The 23,195-nt window shown below is 35.6% G+C and overlaps 1 protein-coding gene across 1 annotated transcript in view; it reads left to right on the top strand.

The window, feature by feature from the left end:
* The window catches only part of LOC309977711 (disintegrin and metalloproteinase domain-containing protein 32-like), a gene marked incomplete at both ends in the record, with an annotated part of 166,747 nt that overhangs the window by 123,231 nt on the left and 20,321 nt on the right, over window positions 1-23,195 (top strand). The window contains 2 exons of the mRNA XM_082863999.1: window positions 14,806-14,905; window positions 16,036-16,089. Of these exons, the coding sequence (XP_082720125.1) occupies window positions 14,806-14,905; window positions 16,036-16,089 (154 nt within the window). The remainder of the gene's footprint in view (window positions 1-14,805; window positions 14,906-16,035; window positions 16,090-23,195) is intronic.

A 23,195-nucleotide genomic window follows, 5' to 3' on the forward strand; every position in this document is an offset into this window, starting at 1 on the left:
TTATTGCATCAGTGTTATCAAATTTGTTGGCATAGAGTTTTTGATATTATCCCTTTATTATCTTTTTAATGTCCATGGAATCTGTAGTGATGTCCCCTCTTTCATGTCTGATATTAGTAATTTGTGTCTTCTCTCTTTTTTCTTAACCCAGTTAGAATCTTCTCCATTTTATTGATCTTTTCAGAGAATCCACATTTGGTTTTGTTGATTTTCTCTATTGATTTTCTGTTTTCAAGTTCATTGATTTCTGCTCTGTTAATTATTTTTTCTTTTCATATTGATATTAATTTACTGTTCATTTTCTAGTTTCATAAGGTAGAAGTTTATATGATTGATTTTAGATCTTTCTTGTTTTCTTATGTATGCATTCAATGCTAGAAATTTCCCTTTAAGGACCTCTTTTGCTGCATCACATAGATTTGATAAACTGTATTTCCTCTCATTTAATTCAACATATTTTAAAACTTCTCTTCATATTTCTTCTTTGACTCATGTGTTATGTAGAAGTGTGTTGTTTAATTTTCAAGTATTGGGGAAGTTTCCAGCTATTTTGCTAGTGCTGATTTCTAGTTTAAAGGCATTGTGATCTGAGAGCAGACATTGTATGATTTCTCTTCCTTTAAATATTGGTAAGGTGTGTTTTATGGCCCAGAATGTGGTCTATCTGGGTTCCATGTGAGGAGAGAAGAATGTATATTCTCCTGTTGTTAAATGAAGTAGTGAGTAGATGTTAATTATATCCAGTTGATGGTGTTGTGGATTTCAACTGTGTCCTTAACTGATTTTCTTCTTCCAGCTGGATCTGTCCATTCCTGACAGTGGGGTGTTGAAGTCTCCAACTATCACAGTAGATTCATCTGTTTCTCCTTGTAGTTTTATTGGTTTTTGCCTCATGTAGTTTGGGGCTCTTTTGTTAGGCTGCCCCTCAGGGTGAAGCTTCAAGAAAAGCAAATAAGCCTGTTGGATAGAAAGGCCTGTGGTATATTTCAGTCTTCTGTCTTGGTGCTATGCCCTGGGGGTGGTTGCCAGCTCAAAACTGTCTTTCTGTTTATTACAGCCCCCTGGGAATCATGAATGCAAGTCCCACTGGCCTCCAGAGGCAGGAGATCAAGGGGTATCCCCTAAGCGGGAATTTCAGAATCCTGGGTGCTACGTGCTTGCACAAGCTCCTTCCTGGGAGATCCCAGTGACCTGTAAAGAGGCAGGGATAGAGCACAAAGTAGGTGTCCACTGGCCTCTGTCTTTGGAGAGTATTTCAGTAGGCCCCTAGATGTGTCAAATTATATGCCTGCCCCTTAGGCCAGAGCTTTAAGATAAGCAAATATGCCTCTTTACTGAGCATTTCAGCTTGCTGCCTCTGAAGTAGGCCCTGGAGAATACCGAGGTGAGTCTGCACAATCCCTTCAAACTGTTTCTTACTTCACTATACCTTTGTAATTTTCTTTTTGTGTACATGTGTTGCCAGTTTTTCTGGTTTTGGTATCAGGGTGATGTTCGCTTTGTAAAATGCGTTAGGAAGCATTCCCTCCTCTTCAGTTTTTTGGAAGAGTTTGAGAAGGATGGGTTTTAAATCTTCTTTGAATGTTTGATAGAAATCACTTGTGGAGCCATATGGTCCTGGATTTTTGTCTTGGGGAGCTTTTTGATTACTGTTTCAATTTCTGTACTAGTGATCGGCCTTGCAGATTTTCAGTTTTTTCATAAATCAGTCTTGAAAGATTGCATGATTCTAGTATGTCCATTTATTTTATTTTTATTTATTTTTTAACATCTTTATTGGAGTATAATTGCTTTACAATGGTGTGTTAGTTTCTGCTGTATCACAAAGTGAATCAGCTATATGTGTACATATATCTCCATCTCCCTTCCCTCTTGCATCTCCCCGCCACCCTCCCTATCCCACCCCTCTAGGTGGGAACAAAGTACCAAGCTGATCTCTCTGTGCTATGCAGCTGCTTCCCACTAGCTATCTGTTTTACATTTGGTAGTGTATATATGTCCATGCCACTCTCTCATTTTGTCCCAGCTTACCCTTCCCCTCCCCGTGTCCTCAAGTCCATTCTCTACATCTGTGTCTTTACTCCTGTCCTTCCCTTAGGTTCTTCAGAACCTTTTTTTTATTTTTAGATTCCATATATATGTGTTAGCATACGGTATTTGTTTTTCTCTTTCTGACTTACTTCACTCTGTATGACTGACTCTAGGTCCATCCACCTCACTACAAATAACTCAATTTCATTTCTTTTTATGGCTGGGTAATATTCCATTGTATATATGTCCCACATCTTCTTTATCCATCCATCTGTCAGTGGACACTTAGGTTGCTTCCATGTCCTGACTGTTGTAAATAGTGCTGCAGTGAATGTTGTGGTGTTTTTTGAATTATGGTTTTCTCAGGGTATATGCTCAGTAGTGGGATTGCTGGATCATATGGTAGTTCTATTTTTAGTTTTTTTTTTTTTTTTTTTTACATCTTTATTGGAGTATAATTGCTTTACAATGGTGTGCTAGTTTCTGCTTTATAACAAAGTGAATCAGTTATACATATACATATGTTCCCATCTCTCTTCGCTCTTGCGTCTCCCTCCCTCCCACCCTCCGTATCGCACCCCTCTAGGTGGTCACAAAGCACCGAGCTGATCTCCCTGTGCTGTGTGGCTGCTTACCACTAACTATCTATTTTACGTTTGGTAGTGTATATATGTCCATGCCACTCTCTCGCTTTGTCACAGCTTACCCTTCCCCCTGCCCATATCCTCAAGTCCATTCTCCAGTAGGTCTGTGTCTTTATCCCTGTCTTACCCCTAGGTTCTTCATGACATTTTTTTTTTCTTAAATTCCATATATATGTGTTAGCATACGGTATTTGTCTTTCTCTTTCTGACTTACTTCACTCTGTATGACAGACTCTAGGTCCATCCACCTCATTACAAATAGCTCAATTTCATTTCTTTCTATGGCTGAGTAATATTCCATTGTATATATGTGCCACATCTTCTTTATCCATTCATCCGATGATGGACACGTAGGTTGTTTCCATCTCCTGGCTATTGTGAATAGAGCTGCAGTGAACATTTTGGTACATGACTCTTTTTGAATTTTGGTTTTCTCAGGGTATATGCCCAGCAGTGGGATTGCTGGGTCATATGGTAGTTCTATTTTTAGTTTTTTAAGGAACCTCCATACTGTTCTCCATAGTGGCTGTACCAATTCACATTCCCACCAACAGTGCAAGAGTGTTCACTTTTCTCCACACCCTCTCCAGCATTTACTGTTTCTAGATTTTTTGATGATGACCATTCTGACTGGTGTGAGTTAATATCTCATTGTAGTTTTGATTTGCATTTATCTAATGATTAATGATGTTGAGCATTCTTTCATGTGTTTGTTGGCAGTCTGTATATCTTTTTTGGAGAAATGTCTATTTAGGTCTTCTGCCCATTTTTGGATTGGGTTGTTTGTTTTTTTGTTATTGAGCTGCATGAGCTGCTTGTAAATTTTGGAGATTAATCCTTTGTCAGTTACTTAATTTGCAAATATTTTCTCCCATTCTGAGGGTTGTATTTAAGTCTTGTTTATGGTTTGCTTTGCTGTGCAAAAGCTTTTAAGTTTCATTAGGTCCCATTTGTTTACTTTTGTTTTTATTTCCATTTCTCTGGGAGGTGGGTCAAAAAGGTTCTTGCTGTGATTTATGTCACAGAGTGTTCTGCCTATGTTTTCCTCTAAGAGTTTGATAGTTTCTGGCCTTACATTTAGGTCTTTAATCCATTTTGAGCTTATTTTTGTGTATGGTGTTAGGGAGTAATCTAATCTCATACTTTTACATGTACCTGTCCAGTTTTCTCAGCACCACTTATTGAAGAGGCTGTCCTTTCTCCACTGTACATTCCTGCCTCCTTTATCAAAGATAAGGTGACCATATGTGCGTGGGTTTATCTCTGGGCTTTCTATCCTGTTCCATTGATCTTTCTGTTTTTGTGCCAGTACCAGACTGTCTTGATTACTGTAGCTTTGTAGTATAGTCTGAAGTCAAGGAGCCTGATTCCTCCAGCTCCGTTTTTCATTCTCAAGATTGCTTTGGCTATTCGGGGTCTTTTGTGTTTCCATACAAATTGCGAAATTTTTTGTTCTAGTTCTGTGAAAAATGCCAGTGGTAGTTTGATAGGGATTGCATTGAATCTGTAGATTGCTTTAGGTAGTAGAGTCATTTTCACAATGTTGATTCTTCCAATCCAAGAACATGGTATATCTCTCCATCTATTTGTATCATCTTTAATTTCTTTCATCAGTATCTTATAATTTTCTGCATACAAGTCTTTTGTCTCCTTAGGTAGGTTTATTCCTAGATATTTTATTCTTTTTTGTTGCAGTGGTGAATGGGAGTGTTTTCTTGATTTCACTTTCAGATTTTTCATCATTAGTGTATAGGAATGCCAGAGATTTCTGTGCATTACTTTTGTATCCTGCTACTTTACCAAATTCATTGATTAGCTCTAGTAGTTTTCTGGTAGCATCTTTAGGATTCTCTTTGTATAGTATCATGTCATCTGCAAACAGTGACAGCTTTACTTCTTCTTTTCCAATTTGGATTCCTTTTATTTCCTTTTCTTCTCTGATTGCTGTGGCTAAAACTTCCAAAACTATGTTGAATAAGAGTGGTGAGAGTGGGCAACCTTGTCTTGTTCCTGATCTTAGTGGAAATGCTTTCAGTTTTTCACCATTGAGGATGATGTTGGCTGTGGGTTTGTCATATATGGCCTTTATTATGTTGAGGAAAGTTCCCTCTATGCCTACTTTCTGCAGGGTTTTTATCATAAATGGGTGTTGAATTTTGTCGAAAGCTTTCTCTGCATCTATTGAGATGATCATATGGTTTTTCTCCTTCAATTTGTTAATATGGTGTATCACATTGATTGATTTGCATATATTGAAGAATCCGTGCGTTCCTGGAATAAACCCCACTTGATCATGGTGTATGATCCTTTTAATGTGCTGTTGGATTCTGTTTGCTAGTATTTTGTTGAGGATTTTTGCATCTATGTTCCTCAGTGATATTGGCCTGTAGTTTTCTTTCTTTGTGACATCCTTGTCTGGTTTTGGTATGAGGGTGATGGTGGCCTTGTAGAATGAGTTTGGGAGTGTTCCTCCCTCTGCTATATTTTGGAAGAGTTTGAGAAGGATAGGTGTTAGCTCTTCTCTAAATGTTTGATAGAATTTGCCTGTGAAGCCATCTGGTCCTGGGCTTTTGTTTATTGGAAGATTTTTAATCATAGTTTCAATTTCAGTGCTTGTGATTGGTCTGTTCCTATTTTCTATTTCTTCCTGATTCAGTCTTGGCACGTTGTGCATTTCTAAGAATTTGTCCATTTCTTCCAGGTTGTCCATTTTATTGGCATAGAGTTGCTTGTAGTAGTCTCTCATGATCTTTTGTATTTCTGCAGTGTCAGTTGTTACTTCTCCTTTTTCATTTCTAATTCTATTGATTTGAGTCTTCTCCCTTTTTTTCTTGATGAGTCTGGCTAATGGTTTATCAGTTTTGTTTATCTTCTCAGAGAACTAGCTTTTAGTTTTATTGATCTTTGCTATCGTTTCCTTCATTTCTTTTTCATTTATTTCTGATCTGATTTTTATGATTTCTTTCCTTCTGCTAACTTTGGGGTATTTTTGTTCTTCTTTCTCTAATTGCTTTAGGTGCAAGGTTAGGTTGTTTATTTGAGATGTTTCCTGTTTCTTAAGGTAGGATTGTATTGCTATAAACTTCCCTCTTAGAACTGCTTTTGCTGCATCCGATAGGTTTTGGGTCATCGTGTCTCCATTGTCATTTGTTTCTAGGTATTTTTTTATTTCCTCTTTGATTTATTCAGTGATCACTTCGTTATTAAGTAGTGTATTGTTTAGCCTCCATGTGTTTGTATTTTTTACAGATCTTTTCCTGTAATTGATATCTAGTCTCATAGCATTGTGGTCAGAAAAGATACTTGATACAATTTCAGTTTTCTTAAATTTACCAAGCCTTGATTTGTGACCCAAGATATGATCTATCCTGGAGAATGTTCCATGAGCACTTGAGAAAAATGTGTATTCTGTTGTTTTTGGATGGAATGTCCTATAAATATCAATTAAGTCCATCTTGTTTAATGTATCATTTAAAGCTTGTGTTTCCTTATTTATTTTCATTTTGGACGATCTGTCCATTGGTGAAAGTGGGGTGTTAAAGTCCCCTACTATTATTGTGTTACTGTCGATTTCCCCTTTTATGGCTGTTAGTATTTGCCTTATGTATTGAGGTGCTCATAAGTTGGGTGCATAAATATTTACAATTGTTATATCTTCTTCTTGGATCGATCCCTTGATCATTATGTAGTGTCCTTCTTTGTCTCTTCTAATAGTCTTTATTTTAAAGTCTATTTTGTCTGATATGAGAATTGCTACTCCAGCTTTCTTTTGGTTTCCATTTACATGGAATATCTTTTTCCATCCCCTTACTTTCAGTCTGTATGGGTCTCTAGGTCTGAAGTGGGTTTCTTATAGACAGCATATATATGGGTCTTGTTTTTGTATCCATTCAGCCAATCTGTGTCTTTTGGTGGGAACATTTAGTCCATTTACATTTAAAGTAATTATCGATATGTATGTTCCTATTCCCATTTTCTTAATTGTTTTGGGTTCGTTATTGTTAGTCTTTTCCTTCTCTTGTGTTTCTTGCCTAGAGAAGATCCTTTAGCATTTGTTGTAAAGCTGGTTTGGTGGTGCTGAACTCTCTCAGGTTTTGCTTGTCTGAAAAGGTTTTAATTTCTCCATCAAATCTGAATGAGATCCTTGCTGTGTAGCGTAATCTTGGTTGCAGGTTTTTCTCCTTCATCACTTTCAATATGTCCTGCCACTCCCTTCTGGCTTGCAGCGTTTCTGCTGAAAGATCAGCTGTTAACCTTATGGGGATTCCCTTGTGTGTTATTTGTTGTTTTTCCCTTGCTGCTTTTAATATGCTTTCTTTGTACTTAATTTTTGACAGTTTGATTAATATGTGTCTCGGCATATTTCTCCTTGGATTTATCCTGTATGGGACTCTCTGTGCTTCCTGGACTTGATTAACTATTTCCTTTCCCATATAAGGGAAGTTTTCAACTATAATCTCTTCAAATATTTTCTCAGTCCCTTTCTTTTTCTCTTCTTCTTCTGGAACCCCTATAATTCGAATGTTGGTGCGTTTAATGTTGTCCCAGAGGTCTCTGAGACTGTCCTCAATTCTTTTCATTCTTTTTATTTGCTCTGCAGTAGTTATTTCCACTCTTTTATCTTCCAGGTCACTTATCCGTTCTTCTGCCTCAGTTATTCTGCTATTGATCCCATCTAGAATATTTTTAATTTCCTTTACTGTGTTGTTCACCATTGCTTGTTTCATCTTTAGTTCTTCTAGGTCCTTGTTAAATGTTTCTTGCATTTTCTCTATTCTATTTCCAAGATTTTGGATTATCTTTACTATCATTATTCTGAATTCTTTTGCAGGTAGACTGCCTATTTCCTCTTCATTTGTTAGTTCTGGTGGGTTTTTATCTTGCTCCTTCATCTGCTGTGTGTTTTTCTGTCTTCTCATTTTGCTTATCTTACTGTTTGGGGTCTCCTTTTTGCAGGCTGCAGGTTTGTAGTTCCCGTTGTTTCCGGTGTCTGTCCCCAGTGGCTAAAGTTGGTTCAGTGGGTTGTGTAGGCTTCCTGGTGGAGGGTACTAGTGCCTGTGTTCTGGTGGATGAGGCTGGATCTTGTCTTTCTGGTGGCACCTGTATTTCTGTGGGAAGATTACCAGGAGTGTGACTGCTTGGTTGAAGGGTATATATGTTTAAAATTCTAATATAAATCTGTTAAAGCCATATTTCTTTCCCAAAATGCCCAAACACTTTGAAATTTACTTGCAATGTAAACAAATACCTCCTCTACTTCATCTCTCTCCCTTACCCCCAATCTTCTTGAGCTTGAGATCTAGAAATACTCCTTTGGACACTCTGGGCATGTCAAATAAAACTTATCTGGAGCATAAATTTGTCCAACAGGGCAATTGTTGACCTACTAACAATCTAAGTTCTCACTCCTTCAAGTTCACGGGCATTGCTTATTCTTTTCTTCCCCATAAAATAAGTAGTACTTACTCATCATTGAGGACTTTGAAAATTTAGAAATCTAAAGTAGAAAGCAAGAAATTAACCATATTTTTTTTACGATACAGAGTTAACTCTTCTCCTGCAAGCTTTTTTTCTTTGTCAATATATGTACATGTGTACATATGTATAAATTCATTTATTCATTCATTCATCAAATGTGTTTGTTTGTGTGAGTATGCAAATTTATCCATTGAGTCACTGATTCAACAAAGCAGACATGGTAATATATATAAAGGGAAATAGCTTGCTTTTTTAATCCCACGCATTTCTCTCTTAAGAACTTTTCCATGTTTTAAATATTGCCTAAAAATCGTTATAAGAAACAATATTATTTACAATTGGCCCTCCATATCCATGGATGTGGAACCTGCAGATATGGAGGGCCAACTGTACTATGCAGTTTATGTAAAGAACTTTGATATCTACAGGGGTCCTGGAACCAATCCCCATTGGATACTGAGAGATGACTGTAACTTTTTTATTTTAACCATTCTGTTATGTTAAATGTCATATGATATTTGATTCTTCATTATTATCAAAATTTGCTTTGATGAACAAACTTGTACATAAATATTTGTAAGCATTCTTGCTATTTCTATAGGATAGATTCCCAAAACTAGAATTATAGAGTATAAGGGAGTTAATCCTCTTTAAGATATTAACCTACAATTTTTAAATGCTTTCCAATAAGTTTTATAAATTTATTCTATGGGAATAGGCATATGAGAATGCCTCTTTCATTTCTTCCTCTCAAGTCTAAGTACTATTTTATTTTTGATATTTGCCAACTTGATACACAAGAGAAAGTTCTTCACTATGGTTTTAATTGTCTCCTCTGACTGTTAGTGAGATTGAACATATATTCATATGTTTAATAACCATGTGTTGATCAGTAAATTATCTATTCCTGCCTTTTGCCCATTGGTGTCTAAGATGTGGTTCCATGTATATTATTCATTTGTCAAATATGTATAATGGCTGTTTTATTTTCTTTACCTATCTATTCTCATACCAGTATAATACTTCTTTACATTTACAGCTGTTGGTAAAAATCAAATATTTATATTGATATGGCAAATTTTCTAATTATCCCATTTTTGGATTATTTATTCAAGACTTTGTTATTTTCAGGATAGTTTTATGTTTTCTTCACATGATGTTGCATATTCCTTGTTAAAATTATTTATACGTATCACACAGTTTTGTTACTGGTGTGATTAGGGATCTTTCCTCATTACATTTACTGTGTAAGAAAGTTAATGATATTTGCATATTCATTTCTATTCAGGCAACTTACTAAACTATAGAAAATTTTTGAGGTTTTTGGTAGACAGTCATCTCTTGAAAATAACAGTAAAATTACCCATTTATTTCTAGTGGCTGTACTTTCAGTTCTTTCTATTGCTTTATTATATTGACTGGATCTTAAAGGAAAATTGAAAATAATAGTGGTTATTTCCTATAGGTACCTTGGAAGTCAACCTTGCCCTCTGATGCAATGTGTGTCAGATTCTTCTTGAGTTATCCAGCCCTGTTTATGTAATCAATCACTCTGAGAAGCTCTGGTACTTTTGAAAAGGGGATGATATTCAAGGCCATAATTAGATCCCTAGGGGTACACTGTATTTTTTTTTCACATGAGGAGAGAGACAGTGGAGAAACAGTGAGGCTACTATCTGCTGTTTTTAAAAGAATTACCCTTTTCTCAGAAGTTCATGGATTTTTTGGAGTATGGAAGAATACATGGATCTTTAATCACAGTTTTGCCATAAACAAGTAGAAAGCTGGAAAGAAATGTATGAAACAACAGTTTTCAGATATTAGACAATAGGCAGCATAGGGCTTTATTCCTTGAGAGAAGGGGAACAAAAGAGATGTGATTTCCCTGGCTCTCCTCCTATTGTCAGGTTTTGGACTGCAGCGCCTTGGGTGGGATCTGGACTGAGTGCAGGCTCAGTAGCTTGAGGAGAAGGAGACTGGCATTATGAGATGTTAAAGTGGTTGGAATCTGTGAGGCAGTGTTCCAGGGAAGAAGCATTGATATGCAGGAAGAGGTTCAGAAATTTGCGTAGAGGTCCTTATGGGTCTATTGATGAAGATCAAACCACACAAGACCAGGGAAAGAATGACAGAACTGTTAAGCTGAACAATTATCAATGTTTACAGAAAGCTGGGAGTTAATTTGAGTTACAATTAGTCAGAGTGAAGAGGTGTTTTTGAAAACCTGGGACATTCACTAGAGATCCCAGAAGAGTCATGCTTTACTAGTAGCACTAAATTAGCCTTAGAGAAAAGGATATTCTAAATCTGCCCTATCAAAGTTTAAAAACAAGCCTTAATTATACCCCAATAAAGATGTTAAGAAAAAAACAAAAAAAAAACAAGCCTTGATCAAGCTGTTCTGCAAGTAACTTAACTGCCTGCCAGCACCAATGTGGCAATCTTTAAAGGAAAACAGCACATTCTACAATATGATATTCACAGTATCCATCATAGCATTTTAGAAAGTAACAAACATACGAAGAAGGAGAATTATGTGAACTATACCAGGAGAAAAATTTAGTCAATAGAAATAGACCCGGAAGTGTTAAAAATGATGTAATTAGTTGACAGGGGTTTTAAAAAGCTATTACAAATATTCTCATGGATTTAAAGTAAAACATTAACACGGTAAGAAGAGAACTGGGAGATATAAAAAAGCACATGGAATTTATAGAAATAGGAAAACACCATAACTGAAATGAAAAATTCTTTGGATGGTATTAACAGCACAACTGACACAGCAGAAGAAAATGTCAGTGAACCTAAAGATAAGGCAATAGAAACTATTCAAACTGAAACAAAAAACGTAAAAAAGACTGAAAAAAAAATGAATCAGTGACCCATTAGATGCTGTCAAATGGTTCAGCATATGTGTAATTAGTGTTGCAGAAGAAGAGAAAGAGGGGAGGCTAGAAAAAATTTTAAGGAATTTTCAAAATTTGATAAAGCATGAACTCAAAGTTCCAGGAAGTTCAATAAATCTCAAGCCAGAAAAACACAGATATATACCAAGACACCTTATAATCAAATTACTGAAATCAACAGTAAAAGTAGTTTTTTTTTTAGGCTGAAGGACAACTTTTATTTATTAAGAATGAATAATGATATATAATAATGAAAATAATAATCAAGAACTAATAATGTATCAAGAAGAAGGATTATTACTGACTGATACACATAACTGAAAAGCCCAAGCATGGCTAGATTCCAAGACTCAGATGATGCTGTCAGGATTCTGCCTCCCTCCATCCCTCGATTTGGCTCCCTTCCCTCTAGGATTCACTTTCATGCAGACTTCTCCACACATGTGGTAATACAAGTGGCATTCAGCAGCTCTAAGTTTAAATCCTACCAGCAGTAACTCTGAGACAAATAGCTTCTCTTTCTAAAGGGTTCCAATACATTGACTAATTGGCCTGATCCGGTTCATGCACCAACCTCTGGGCATGGAAAGTGTGATGCATGGAAGCGGGGCAGGGTCATGTCCCACAGTAACCACTCTGCCGATTTATAAAGAATTCATTTCCCCCAAGAAAATTTCAGATACTGTTGCCAGCTGAATAGTGTAGATTCTGGGAAGAAAAAAATAGCAGATGTGTTCATTACTATTATCTTAAGACCATAACCACTTAACCATATTTCTCAGATAAAGAGATTTACTGAAATAGCTATGTGTGTGATGGTTAAACTATTACATTGAAAAGGGACATTGAGTGATTAAGTCTACACCAATGTATTCATGAAGGTAGTCTCAAATGCCCACAAACAATACTGAACACAAGAACAAATGCTCAACTTTGGCTTGTCACAATAATAAATGACAAAAAATATACAAAGGACCAAAAGCAGAGATTTGAGGCCTAAAATCCATATCTATACTATGATTTCTACTCACCCAAGGTTGATTGAAACAGGTAGCTTCCAATTAATAAAAGAGGTGGTTGCTTTAGTTATGAAAAGATAAATTATTAGTGTTCAGTCAGTCCTATTCAATCCGAAACAAACATGAAAGCAAAATATGTTCTTTTGTCCCCATTTTTTCCCCTAACAATTTCAAAGCTACAGAAACACTGAAGACTATTCCAATGAACATCCACATACCCTTCACTTAGATTTACCAGTGATTAACATTTTGCTGTACTTGCTTTCCCTAATAAAGGGAATATTTTAAATGTAGTCGGAGGAGAAAGATACATTGCATCTGGAGGAACAATGATAAGAATGACTCCAGGCTTCTTATCAGAAAATATGTAAGACAAAGAGATCTAAATGACGTCATTTAAGTGTGAGAAAAAAACCTGTCATTTAGTGTTCTATATCCAATGAAAATATTTCAAAAATTAAGGATATAAAAGAATTTTTTCAGATATATACATCTGAGAGAATTTGTTGCTAGAAGATATGCACTAAAGGAAATATTAAACTGTGTTCAGATGGAAGGAAAATAATGTCACATGGAAATGTGGATCTACACAAAGCGATGAAGAGTGCTGGAAATGAAACAGATGTGGATAAATATAAAATAGTGTATCTCATTTAAACTTTTAAGAAGACAATTGACTTTTTAAAGTAAACACAATAATAATGTATTCTGGCATTTATAGCATATTTAGGCAAAGTTGTCTGTCATTTCTATTGCTGGGATTTTCATTTGCATTTCTCTTATGGTTAATGGTGTTGAGCATCTGTTCATATTCTTGGTGGCCATTTGTATACCATCTTTGGAGAAATATCTACTCAAGTCCTTTGCCCATTTTAAAGTTAGGTTGTTTGATTTTTTTTTGTTGACTTGTAGGATTTCGTTGTATATTCTGGATATTAACCCTTTATCAGATATATGGTTTGCAAGTTTTCTGTTCTATAGGTTGCCTTTTCACTCTGTTGATTGTTTCCTTTGATGCACAAACATTTTTAAGTTCGTTGTATAGCCATTTGTCTATTTTTACTTTTGTTGCTTATGCTTTTAGTGTCATATCCAAGATATCATTGTGAAGTCCAATGTTACGAAGCTTTCCCCCTATGTTTTCTTCTTGGAGTTTTATAGTCTTAGGTCTTATATTTAGGTATTTAATCCATTTTGAGTTAATCTTCATATATGGTGTGAGATAAGGGTCCAACTTCATTCTTTTGCATTGGGTATCTAGTTTTCCGAGCACCATTTGCTGAAGTGATTCTCCTTTCCCCATTGAGTGGTCTTGGCACACTTGTCAAAGCTCCTTTGACTATATCAGTAATATGTTTACCAATAACAGTAACTGAATAGATAAATGGAGATATGGGAAAACTTTTTTATAGTATAAACAATATAGAAGGAATAATGGAGTTAAGTAATTATCAATGGATGCTAAAACTAGTGGGTGAAAGTTTTACGAGGACCCAGATACTTTCATAATCTCACAAGTATCTCCTCACAAATTGCTTATTAATTACAAATGGAGGCATGGTAACTTACAGTGGAAAAAACTTGGAAGACAGCACCTTAACCAAGTGATCCAAAAGTAACAACACAGTATTATGACAAAGTGACAACATGGTGTCTCCTGAGAAGGACGAAATATTTCTGTGAGGTATTTCACAGTAGACATACATATACACACACAGCAACATGAAGGTGATGTGATAGAGCTAAGGCAATGGATAACCCAAACAGAATACTTTTTTCCTGTACATTTAAGCCATGAAATTAGATTCATGTTCTTAAACTGAGATCTTAGAAATTGAGAGATGTTTTATATCATTTTGAGAAGTAGCATAGCATAGTGGTCAAGGGCAGAGACTCTGAAACCAGATAGCTTCAGTTTAAATCCTGTCTCCATCACTTACTAGCCATGTGACCTTTGGCAAGTTAAACATCTATGCCTCAGTTTATTCATCTGTAAAGTAGGAATAATAATAGTCCCAACTTTATAGGGCTATTGTGAGGATTTGATGAGTGAATCTATATAAAGTGCTCAGAATAGAGACTCACACATAGCACCATAAAGTTGTTTGCTATTATTAATTAATTAATTACAGAAATTAATTATCTGATGCCCTCTTAGAATACAAAAAAACCTTTGCTTAAAAATCAAACAAACAAAAGCTAACAAACAAACCTGATGCTGGTCAAGGGCAGTATTATGCTAGTAAATGTTTACCAACTAGTGTGAGGAAGGGTAAAGTCCTCATTTGTAAGTACAAATACTTCAAACTACCCCATGATGTCACTGAACTTGAAGATGGGAAGAGATGTTACACACTCAGCCCTGGGAGCTGATACTGGCTGGCTCTAACACACCACTGGAATGGTCTCATTTTCATTAGAATTTATGTAGGTGTTTCTGAAATTGCACACTAAATTTTCTGGTGAACATTTGAAGGTGTTAAATTTTCCAGGTGCAAATATTGTGAGCCTCACTTTACAGCGGCTTTTTAGCGTGTGTGTGTGTGCGTGTGTGCACTTTAGGCTAAAAAACCAAGCATTCAATTTGTAGAATTCTCTTTCTAAATAAATCAAATAAAATTACACTAGATGAAAATAAAAAAGTAAGCTTGATGATCCATCTGATAATTTTACTTTCTATGAGAAAATATTTTTAAATGATCATTTGAATTAAAAAAATGATTCTAGGTGTGCACTTCTGAGATGACGTGCAACTGTTCTAGTGGCTACAGACCTCCAGATTGCCGAGCGCTCTCCAGAATAACTTCCAGATTGCCTGGGGGACAGGGCAAGTATCTCTCTCTTCTTGTATCCAGTTAATAAAATTCTCAAATTGCTTACCTTCGCAAAGACAAAGTTCGATTTTTGACACTTTGAAAGAAACCAGTATTTGTAATTAAAAGGTAAATAGGCTGCCTCAAGAACTAGACGCCAAATATGCTTCTTAATCCTGCTTTTTGTCCTAATATTAATTTTGAATATGATTGAAGCTGAGGGTATCTCTTAAAATTTTTATTTACTTATGTCTGACTTTCTCCTTTAAACTGTCTTTCAACCTTTTCCCCCTTTTATGCCTGATCCTGTGGTCTCAGCTCTATACAAACAACACACCCTGCGTCCAGCACTGTTAATGTGTCTGTTATAGAAGAAATAAAGGAAATAGAAGATAAGTTTTTAGTCTGGCGTTTATAGTTTAAATGATAAAAATCTATTAATTGCTGCTAAAGAGATGACAGAAGGGGCTAAAACAATATTCTGTTTGTTCACCATGACTTTAGTTTTCGTCATTCATTCATTGATTTAGCAAATATTTATTGAATTCCTAATATATACCGGGTGCTCATCATACGGCACTAGGCATGTACAGTAAGCAAAACAAAGTCCCACTCCTCATGGAATTTAAAGAATACCCGGTGCTAACTAGCTGCAGAATTAGGATTAGGAATCAAGTCTCCTATTTTTTATGGCAGTGACGTTTTAGTAGCACTGCAGTGACTCCGCATGTAAAAACAGATCCCTAAATGTCAAAGAGCCAACAATCTAATAAAGAAAAACAGGATATGCACAGATATAGTGGAATTCTGTGATAATGCACCTTGTAACAATGCAAGTTTGTTGGATAACCTTACAAGCAGATTATATATCACTGAAGTTTTGGGGTCCCACTTATAGTGGGATTTTGCTGTAGCTACTGTATAATGTAGAATACATTGGAACTTTCTGGAACTTAGTTTCTGTTCTTTTAGAATGAGAGTTTATAGAGGTAGTCTCAAGTATTATGATTCTATTATTATTTTTCCATGTTCCTTGAATAACAATAAAAATTAAGAACATTGTAATTAGTTTGCTGTAACTTGAAAGTAAAAGTAGGCGGCTTAATTTTTTTACTCTGATTTTTTAATGTATTTTTATTTTTAGGTTTAATCAAGGAAAGAGGTTTTGAGAAGGCTGGGGAGAAGCAGTGGCTTTTGGGTACCTACATTGCTTTACCTGTTCTCGTCGTAGCAACCATAGTAGCTGTTTCATGGAAGCCTTTGAAAAAGTGGTTCAGCAAGAAAGAGGAACCCCAAAGTAGCGAGTAAATTGAATTTGTGTTCTGAAGTTAAACTTTAGTACCATTTAAATCTAGTCACATATAAGGAAATATTATGAGCAGCCATAATACTTTACATTTTACAGGAATTTTGTATGCTACATCAGTATCTCATTTAATTATTTGAGATAGTTTTGAATATCCTTATTTTAAAGATGCAAAAATTTTGGAATGTGGTTTTAATGACTTGCCAATGTCATCGCCTTGGTAATTGAGAGAGGAAGAACTAAAATGTATCCATAGCTATTGCTTTCAAATGCCCAGTGATCCGTGTCACCTACAGGAGAAGTACCAGAAGTATTTACTTGTAATGCAGATTTATGAGCCATATCACAAATGAAATGTTTCAATTTGCATTGCTGCCTCATGTAAGAAATAATTTTAAAAATATTCTCTGGGAAAAGTCTTCAGAAAGCAAATTTATAATTTAGTATGTAGAATATTTTTATTTAAAAATATAGTTCAAAAGCAAAGACAGAACAAGGTGACAAACAACCATTTGCCCACCACTGGAAATAAACATGAATATTTTGTTTCTCTTATGAAATAAACCGCTGTATATACAGCTGCAATCCCCATCTCCCTCTCTGTGGAGAACAACCTCTGCACTGAAAGCTGGTGTGTATCACATATTTTTACTACACATGGCTACATCCCTGTGCCATATCTAGAATTATATATAATTTTAAATATTTATACATATGTTTACCCATCTAATTCTAAGTTTGTTTTTCCTTTTTCTTTTTTATGAGCAGTCTTCTCAGAGGTTTTTCTATTTTATTAGTAATTTAAAAATATAATTTGTCATTCTGTTGAGATCCATATATTTCCTTGTGTTTATAATCCTTAACTTACGGTCTGTTCCTCTTTGCTACTCTCTTCACCTTTGCTATGTTTGTTAATTCTACCTTTGTGGAGTCTAATGCTTTGTTTATTAATTTTCAATTTTTCTTATTTTCCTAATATGCTTTTAAAGTGAAAACTTTCTCCCTTATATATCATTTCATCTACATTCTCCAGTTTTTAAGATACAGCTGATATTCAGTTTAAAAAATTAGAAACTTCCAGCACGATTTCTTATTTAAATCATGAAAAACCATGGTCTTTAGTTTTCAGTTATATGATTTATTTTTGTTGCTGTAAAAGTTATTTTCCAATTTTATTACCTTATTGGGAAAGCTTTGTCTCTGATTTAGACTCTTAAATGTTGGAACCAGAAAGGAAGTCAGTTTTTGGTAAAAATATATGCTTGATATGCATGCTTCAATTAATGTGATACAGTATGTTTTTTTCTTTGTTTTTAGAACAAACTTTTTAATTGTGCTGTTTCAAGTCATCTTTATACTTACTGGGTTTTTAAATTTTTTCTCTACTTGATAATTCATTTTCTATGAGAGGCAAATAAGGTTCACCAATATGTCACGGCTTTCTCTTCGATTGTTGAGACTTCTGCTTTATATACTCTGAGGCAGTGGCTAAATGGATAATGTTCAACATAGTTATATATTCTTGGTATATTTTCTTTTTATCATTAATAATTGTATCTTAAATTCTATTCTCACTCTTACATTGCTATATGTCAACTTGCTCTTTGAAATTTAGACTTACCTATTACATATTTTTCATCCCTTATTTTCAACCATTCTTTGATTTTAGTTGGTACATTATAAACAGCCTTTATATGAAATGCAGTAGTGGAGTTTGTTACATTTATATGCTTAATATATGATGATATATATTCACATTGAAATTTACCATCTTATTTTCTTCCTACTTACTATCCTCTCTTTTTTTTTTTTGCATTTTTTCCTTCTCTCAAAATCCATTTTCTTGGGCTTCCCTGGTGGCGCAGTGGTTGAGAGTCTGCCTGCCGATGCAGGGGACGCGGGTTCGTGCCCCGTTCCGGGAGGATCCCACATGCCACGGAGCGGCTGGGCCCGTGAGCCATGGCTATTGAGCGTGCGCGTCTGGAGCCTGTGGTCCACAACGGGAGAGGCCACAACAGTGAGAGGCCTGAGTACCGCAAAAAAAAAAAAAAAAAAAAAAAAAATCCATTTTCTTGATTGTGCTTTTTCTTCTTCTCCTCTACTATTTTGTACATTTTTATATTCTGTTTTTATTGTTTTAATGATTTTTGTTAACTTTTAGCATTTGTAGCTAATGTTGTATAATGTCTTAATTTAATCATTGTATATAATCTTCTGAATAACTCAAGGATCTTAGCCCTTTAACACTAACCTATCTTTTTCAATCTGTTTGTCATTTGGCTTTTCAGTTCCCTCCAAATAAGTTTTGTGTTATTGTGTTCTTATCATTATTATGTTTAGTTAATACTTATTAGGATTTCCTAATATATTTTCCAGATTCTTTATGATTCCCTTTTTTTTTTTTTTTTTTTTGGTGGTACGCGGGCCTCCTACTGCTGTGGCCTCTCCCGTTGTGGAGCACAGGCTCCAGACACGCAGGCCCAGGGGTCATGGCTTACGGGCCCAGCCGCTCCGCAGCATGTGGGATCCTCCCAGACCGGGGCACGAACCCACGTCCCCTTCATCGGAAGGCGGACTCTCAACCACTGAGCCACCAGGGAAGCCCTATGATTCCCTTTTTTTAAACTTAGTTTTGAAATAATTTAAGAAATATAAAAAGTTGCAAAAATAGCACAGAATTCCATTGTACTCATCACTTAGGTTTTCTCAATAATAACATCTTACATTAACATAGCACATTTTCACAGCCAGAGAATTGGTATTGGTACAATATTATCAATTAAACTATAGACCTTATTCATATTCACCAGTGTTTACATACATACACTCATTTTTGAGTATGTGTGTGTATATATTATGAAATTTTGTCACATGGTTTGTGTACCAATGCCATAATTATCGCCATTCTTTTTGGAATCCTGCTTTTTTCATTCTAGGTTCAATCTTCTTGGAGAAGTACTTGCTTTGGTAGTTATTACAGTGATGGTCTATGTGTAATCACTTGTTTGCCTTATATGCCTGGAAATGGTTTTATTTCACTTTCACTCTTGAAATTCTATATGGGTATAGAATTTTAGGTGGACAGTTATTTCTGTCAGCCCTTTTATGATGCCATTGAATTCTGGCATTTACTGTTGTTGAGATGTCTGCTGTCAGATTAATTAATTCATTTTTACCTTTATACTTGCACTTTTTTTCTAAGTTAGCTTCTCAAGTTTTCTTTTGTCCAAGGTATTATGTTACTGAATTATTACTTGTTCTGATATGAGTTTGTTTTTATTTTTCCAGCTCTGAATTCACAATCATCTTCAATTATCATGTCTTTCTTCAGTTCTGGAAGGTTCTCAGTCATTATCTCTTTAATGATTGACTCTTCCCCATTCTATCCCTTTTATTTTTCTGAAATCCCTATATTTTAGGGTCTTCCATTCTAGCCTCCATGGTCGATGTGATGGTTGTTCTCTTCCTCATCTTTATACTTCTCCTCCTTTTGCTTCTTTTCTTTTGACACTAAGAATGAAGCTTTTAAAAGCTGAGATACAATTTACATGTAGTAAAATTAATCTCTTTGGTTTATGTAATTCTATGAGTTTAACAAATGTGTACACTTACTACAACCTCAATAAAACATAGAACAATTTCATCACCTCAGAATTCCCTCTCACCCCACCTTCAGCTCCTGGCACTGACAGATGTCTTCTTTGCTTATAGTTTTGCCAATTCCAGAACTTTGTATAAATGGAATCGTATACTGTAGTATGTAATCTTTTGAGTCTGTCTTCTTTCCCTTGGCATAATGCATTTGACATTCATCTGTGATGTTATGTGTATCAATAGCTTGTTCTTTTTCTAATGTATAGTTCTATCGTGGTATAATTGACACACAGTAAATTACATATATTTTAAGTGTATAATTTTGTATGTTTTGATAATCTGAAAAGTAACACTGATGAAACCATCATCATGATCAAGATTATGAAGGTATCTGTCATGCCCCAAATTTCCTCGAGCCCCTTCGTAAGCCCCACTCCTGCCTCTTCCACCTGCTCTATCCCCATACTGCTGCTGATCTGCTTTCTTAGTTTGCATTTCCTAGAATTTTATATAAATGGAATCATACAGTATGTACTCTTCTTTTTGTCTGATTTATTTCACTCACCATGATTATTTTGCAATCCATCTGTGTTCTTGTGTGATCATTTTTTTTCCTTTTATTGCTGATAAGTATTCAGTTGTATGATTATACCATAATTTGTTCATCCATTCCATCTGTTGATAGTTATTTGGATGCGTTCCAGTTTTGGGCTGTTATAAATAAAGCCATTATGAACATTTACATACAAATTTCTATGTGAACATATGCGTTCTTTTTCTTAGTTAATACCCAGGACTGGAACAACGGGGTAATATGGTAGGTATATGTTTCACTTCTAAAGAAAGAGCTAAACTGTTTTGCAAAGCAGTTCTTCTATCTTATATTCCAACCACTAGTATGTGAGAGTTCTAGTTCCTCCACATTCTCAACAACACTTATATGGTCATATATTTTTTTAATTTTAGCAATTCCGATAGTGTGCAGTGGCATCTCATTATGGTTTTAATTTGCATTTCTCTAATGACTAATGATGCTGACAGTTTCATGTGGTTATTTGTCAGATGTACATCTTCTTTGGAGAAGTGTGTATTCAAATATTTTACCCATTTTAAATTAATTAATTAAAATTACAATCCGGAGGTCTTTTATTCATTTATTTTTACACCTATTATGGCATGATTTCATAGGGAATGGGTTCCAACTCACTGGTTCTCACAAAGTGTGCTTCTCTGGATGGAGCAGGCTGGTGCTTCAGTCAAACCCATGTTCCTTTCCCTTTGGCTTCCTTCTTTTTCTGATCATATTTCCTTCATTTCAGGGAGCTATCTTGGTTCTTAGAGTGCTTAATATCCTCAATAAGTACATTAATTCTCTTGGCAAGAATCTTGCCCTTAATTCGTTTGTTTTCAACAATGCCAACAGCATGCTGGGTAACATTGTAGACTCCCAGTTTTTGTAACATTTGTGGGACATTTCTTTTTTAAATAGTGCCAGTTCCCTTGCTGTCTACAATATCACTTTTTTGTAAATTCCCATGTATGTGACCAAAGGAACAACCCCATGTTTTCTAAAAGTATAGCAGGTGCCTCTTCTCTTTTCATTTGTGTTGGTCTTTTTGACAAATTACTGGAAGATGGCGGTTTCAGCTGAAAGACCCCATTTTTTGATTGGGTTGTCTTTTTATTATTGAGTCAGTCAGAACTTTTTGATCATTTAAAAAATGGATTGTTTGTTTTCTTATTATTGTATTTTGAGTGTTCATTATAAATGCTGGATACAAGTGCTTTATTATATATGTGATTTGCAAATATGTTCTTCTACTCTAAGGCTTTTCTTTTCACTCTTTTAAAGAGCAAAAGTTTAAAATTTTGATGAAATCCAGTGTATCAGTATCTTCTTTTATAGATCATGATTTTGATGTTGTAGCTAGGAAATATTTGCCTAACCAAAATTCATGAAGGTTTTCTCTCATGTTTTCTTTTAAAAGTTTTATAGTTTTAGGTTTTGCATTTAGGCTTATATCTAATTTGAACTAAGTTTTGTATGGGTATGAATTGAGTGTTTTTCTTCTCCTGCATAAGAATATTCAGTTTTTCTAACACCATTGCTTTTAAGCTTCGTTAAGTAGGATCAGAATGGTTAGCACTACGGAGGCAGTACCCTTCCATGTAACTCTACCAAACTCACTGTGAATTATGAGATTTTTCAACTCAGATGGTGGGAACACAAACTATTCCTGTTCCTATATGAGCACAAGAGATTGCTTCCTTTATTAGTTTCTAATCATTTTTCTCTGGCTCAGGGAGTTTCTTCACTTGCGTTCAGTGATTGGTACTCTGCAGAACACTCAAAGAGGACCCTCCACAGACATCAGGAGCTCTCTGTGCACCTCCTTTCTTCTCTGGTGTTCTGCCCTGAGAAGTGTAGCTGCCTTGGCATCCGCAGACCCTATTACCTCAATTCAGGGAGCCTTCTGGCTTTGCCTGGGTTTCCCTTGCTGTGCTACAGGATGGCAACTCTCCTCAGGCAGTAACAAGGGGCAGTCACAGGTCTCACCTTTCTTCCCTTCTCTCATATATCACTATCCTGCCTAATATTCAGTGTCTGAAAACCAGCATTTAATGTATTTTGTCCAGATACTCATTTGTTTCAGGCAGGAGGGTAAATCCAGTCTGTTACTCCATCTTGACCGGAATTGGAAGTGTGTCTTTATGGTTTGTAACTGCACTTTCATAGCTCTCTCTCCATCTCACATTCTGTTTGATTTCCTGAGATCACTCTCATTTCACCAATTCTTCCTTCTCTGTCCTGTTCTAGACTTATGGATTCTATTCTTGCAGAAATCTCTATGGAGATTCTAAATATTCTCCAAGTTTTTTCATCATTTGTATTTCTTGGTGTGTGAACTCATTGTTTTGCTTTGGCTGTTGACATTATCTATTAGGGGTTTGTAATCGTACAAACCTCTTTTCTCTTCAGTGTCTTTTCCTTTCAGTGTCTATGCTTTTCCCATGAGAATTCTGCATGCCCTGTGTTGAAGACATAAACATGTGGGTGGTTTCATTTTTGCTTCTTTTAAAGCAAAAATATTTGGAACAACTGCTATGCATGGTGTTCAAGAATTTGTAGGCGTGTGACTGGGGCCCTGAGAGTACATTTTTTGTAGGCTTGGGACTCTGCAGTGATGCATTTTCCCCCATCTATTCCTGTTGCGTATCCCCTTTTCCCTGCTGCATTCCAAAGGCCACTGGTCAGAATTTTTACTATCCCTGTGTAATGGGTGGTATGACATTCATGGCTTCCAGGTTAAATGGCTCCAGTTAAGGAGCTCACTTAGTTTCCTTGCATGCAAAGGCCTCATAACTTCTAAGGAATGGGTATTAAATCTCTAGTCCCAAAGTCA

Source organism: Leucopleurus acutus (assembly GCF_964270905.1).
Source record: "Leucopleurus acutus genome assembly, chromosome: 21".
Classification (NCBI taxonomy): Eukaryota; Metazoa; Chordata; class Mammalia; order Artiodactyla; family Delphinidae; genus Leucopleurus; species Leucopleurus acutus.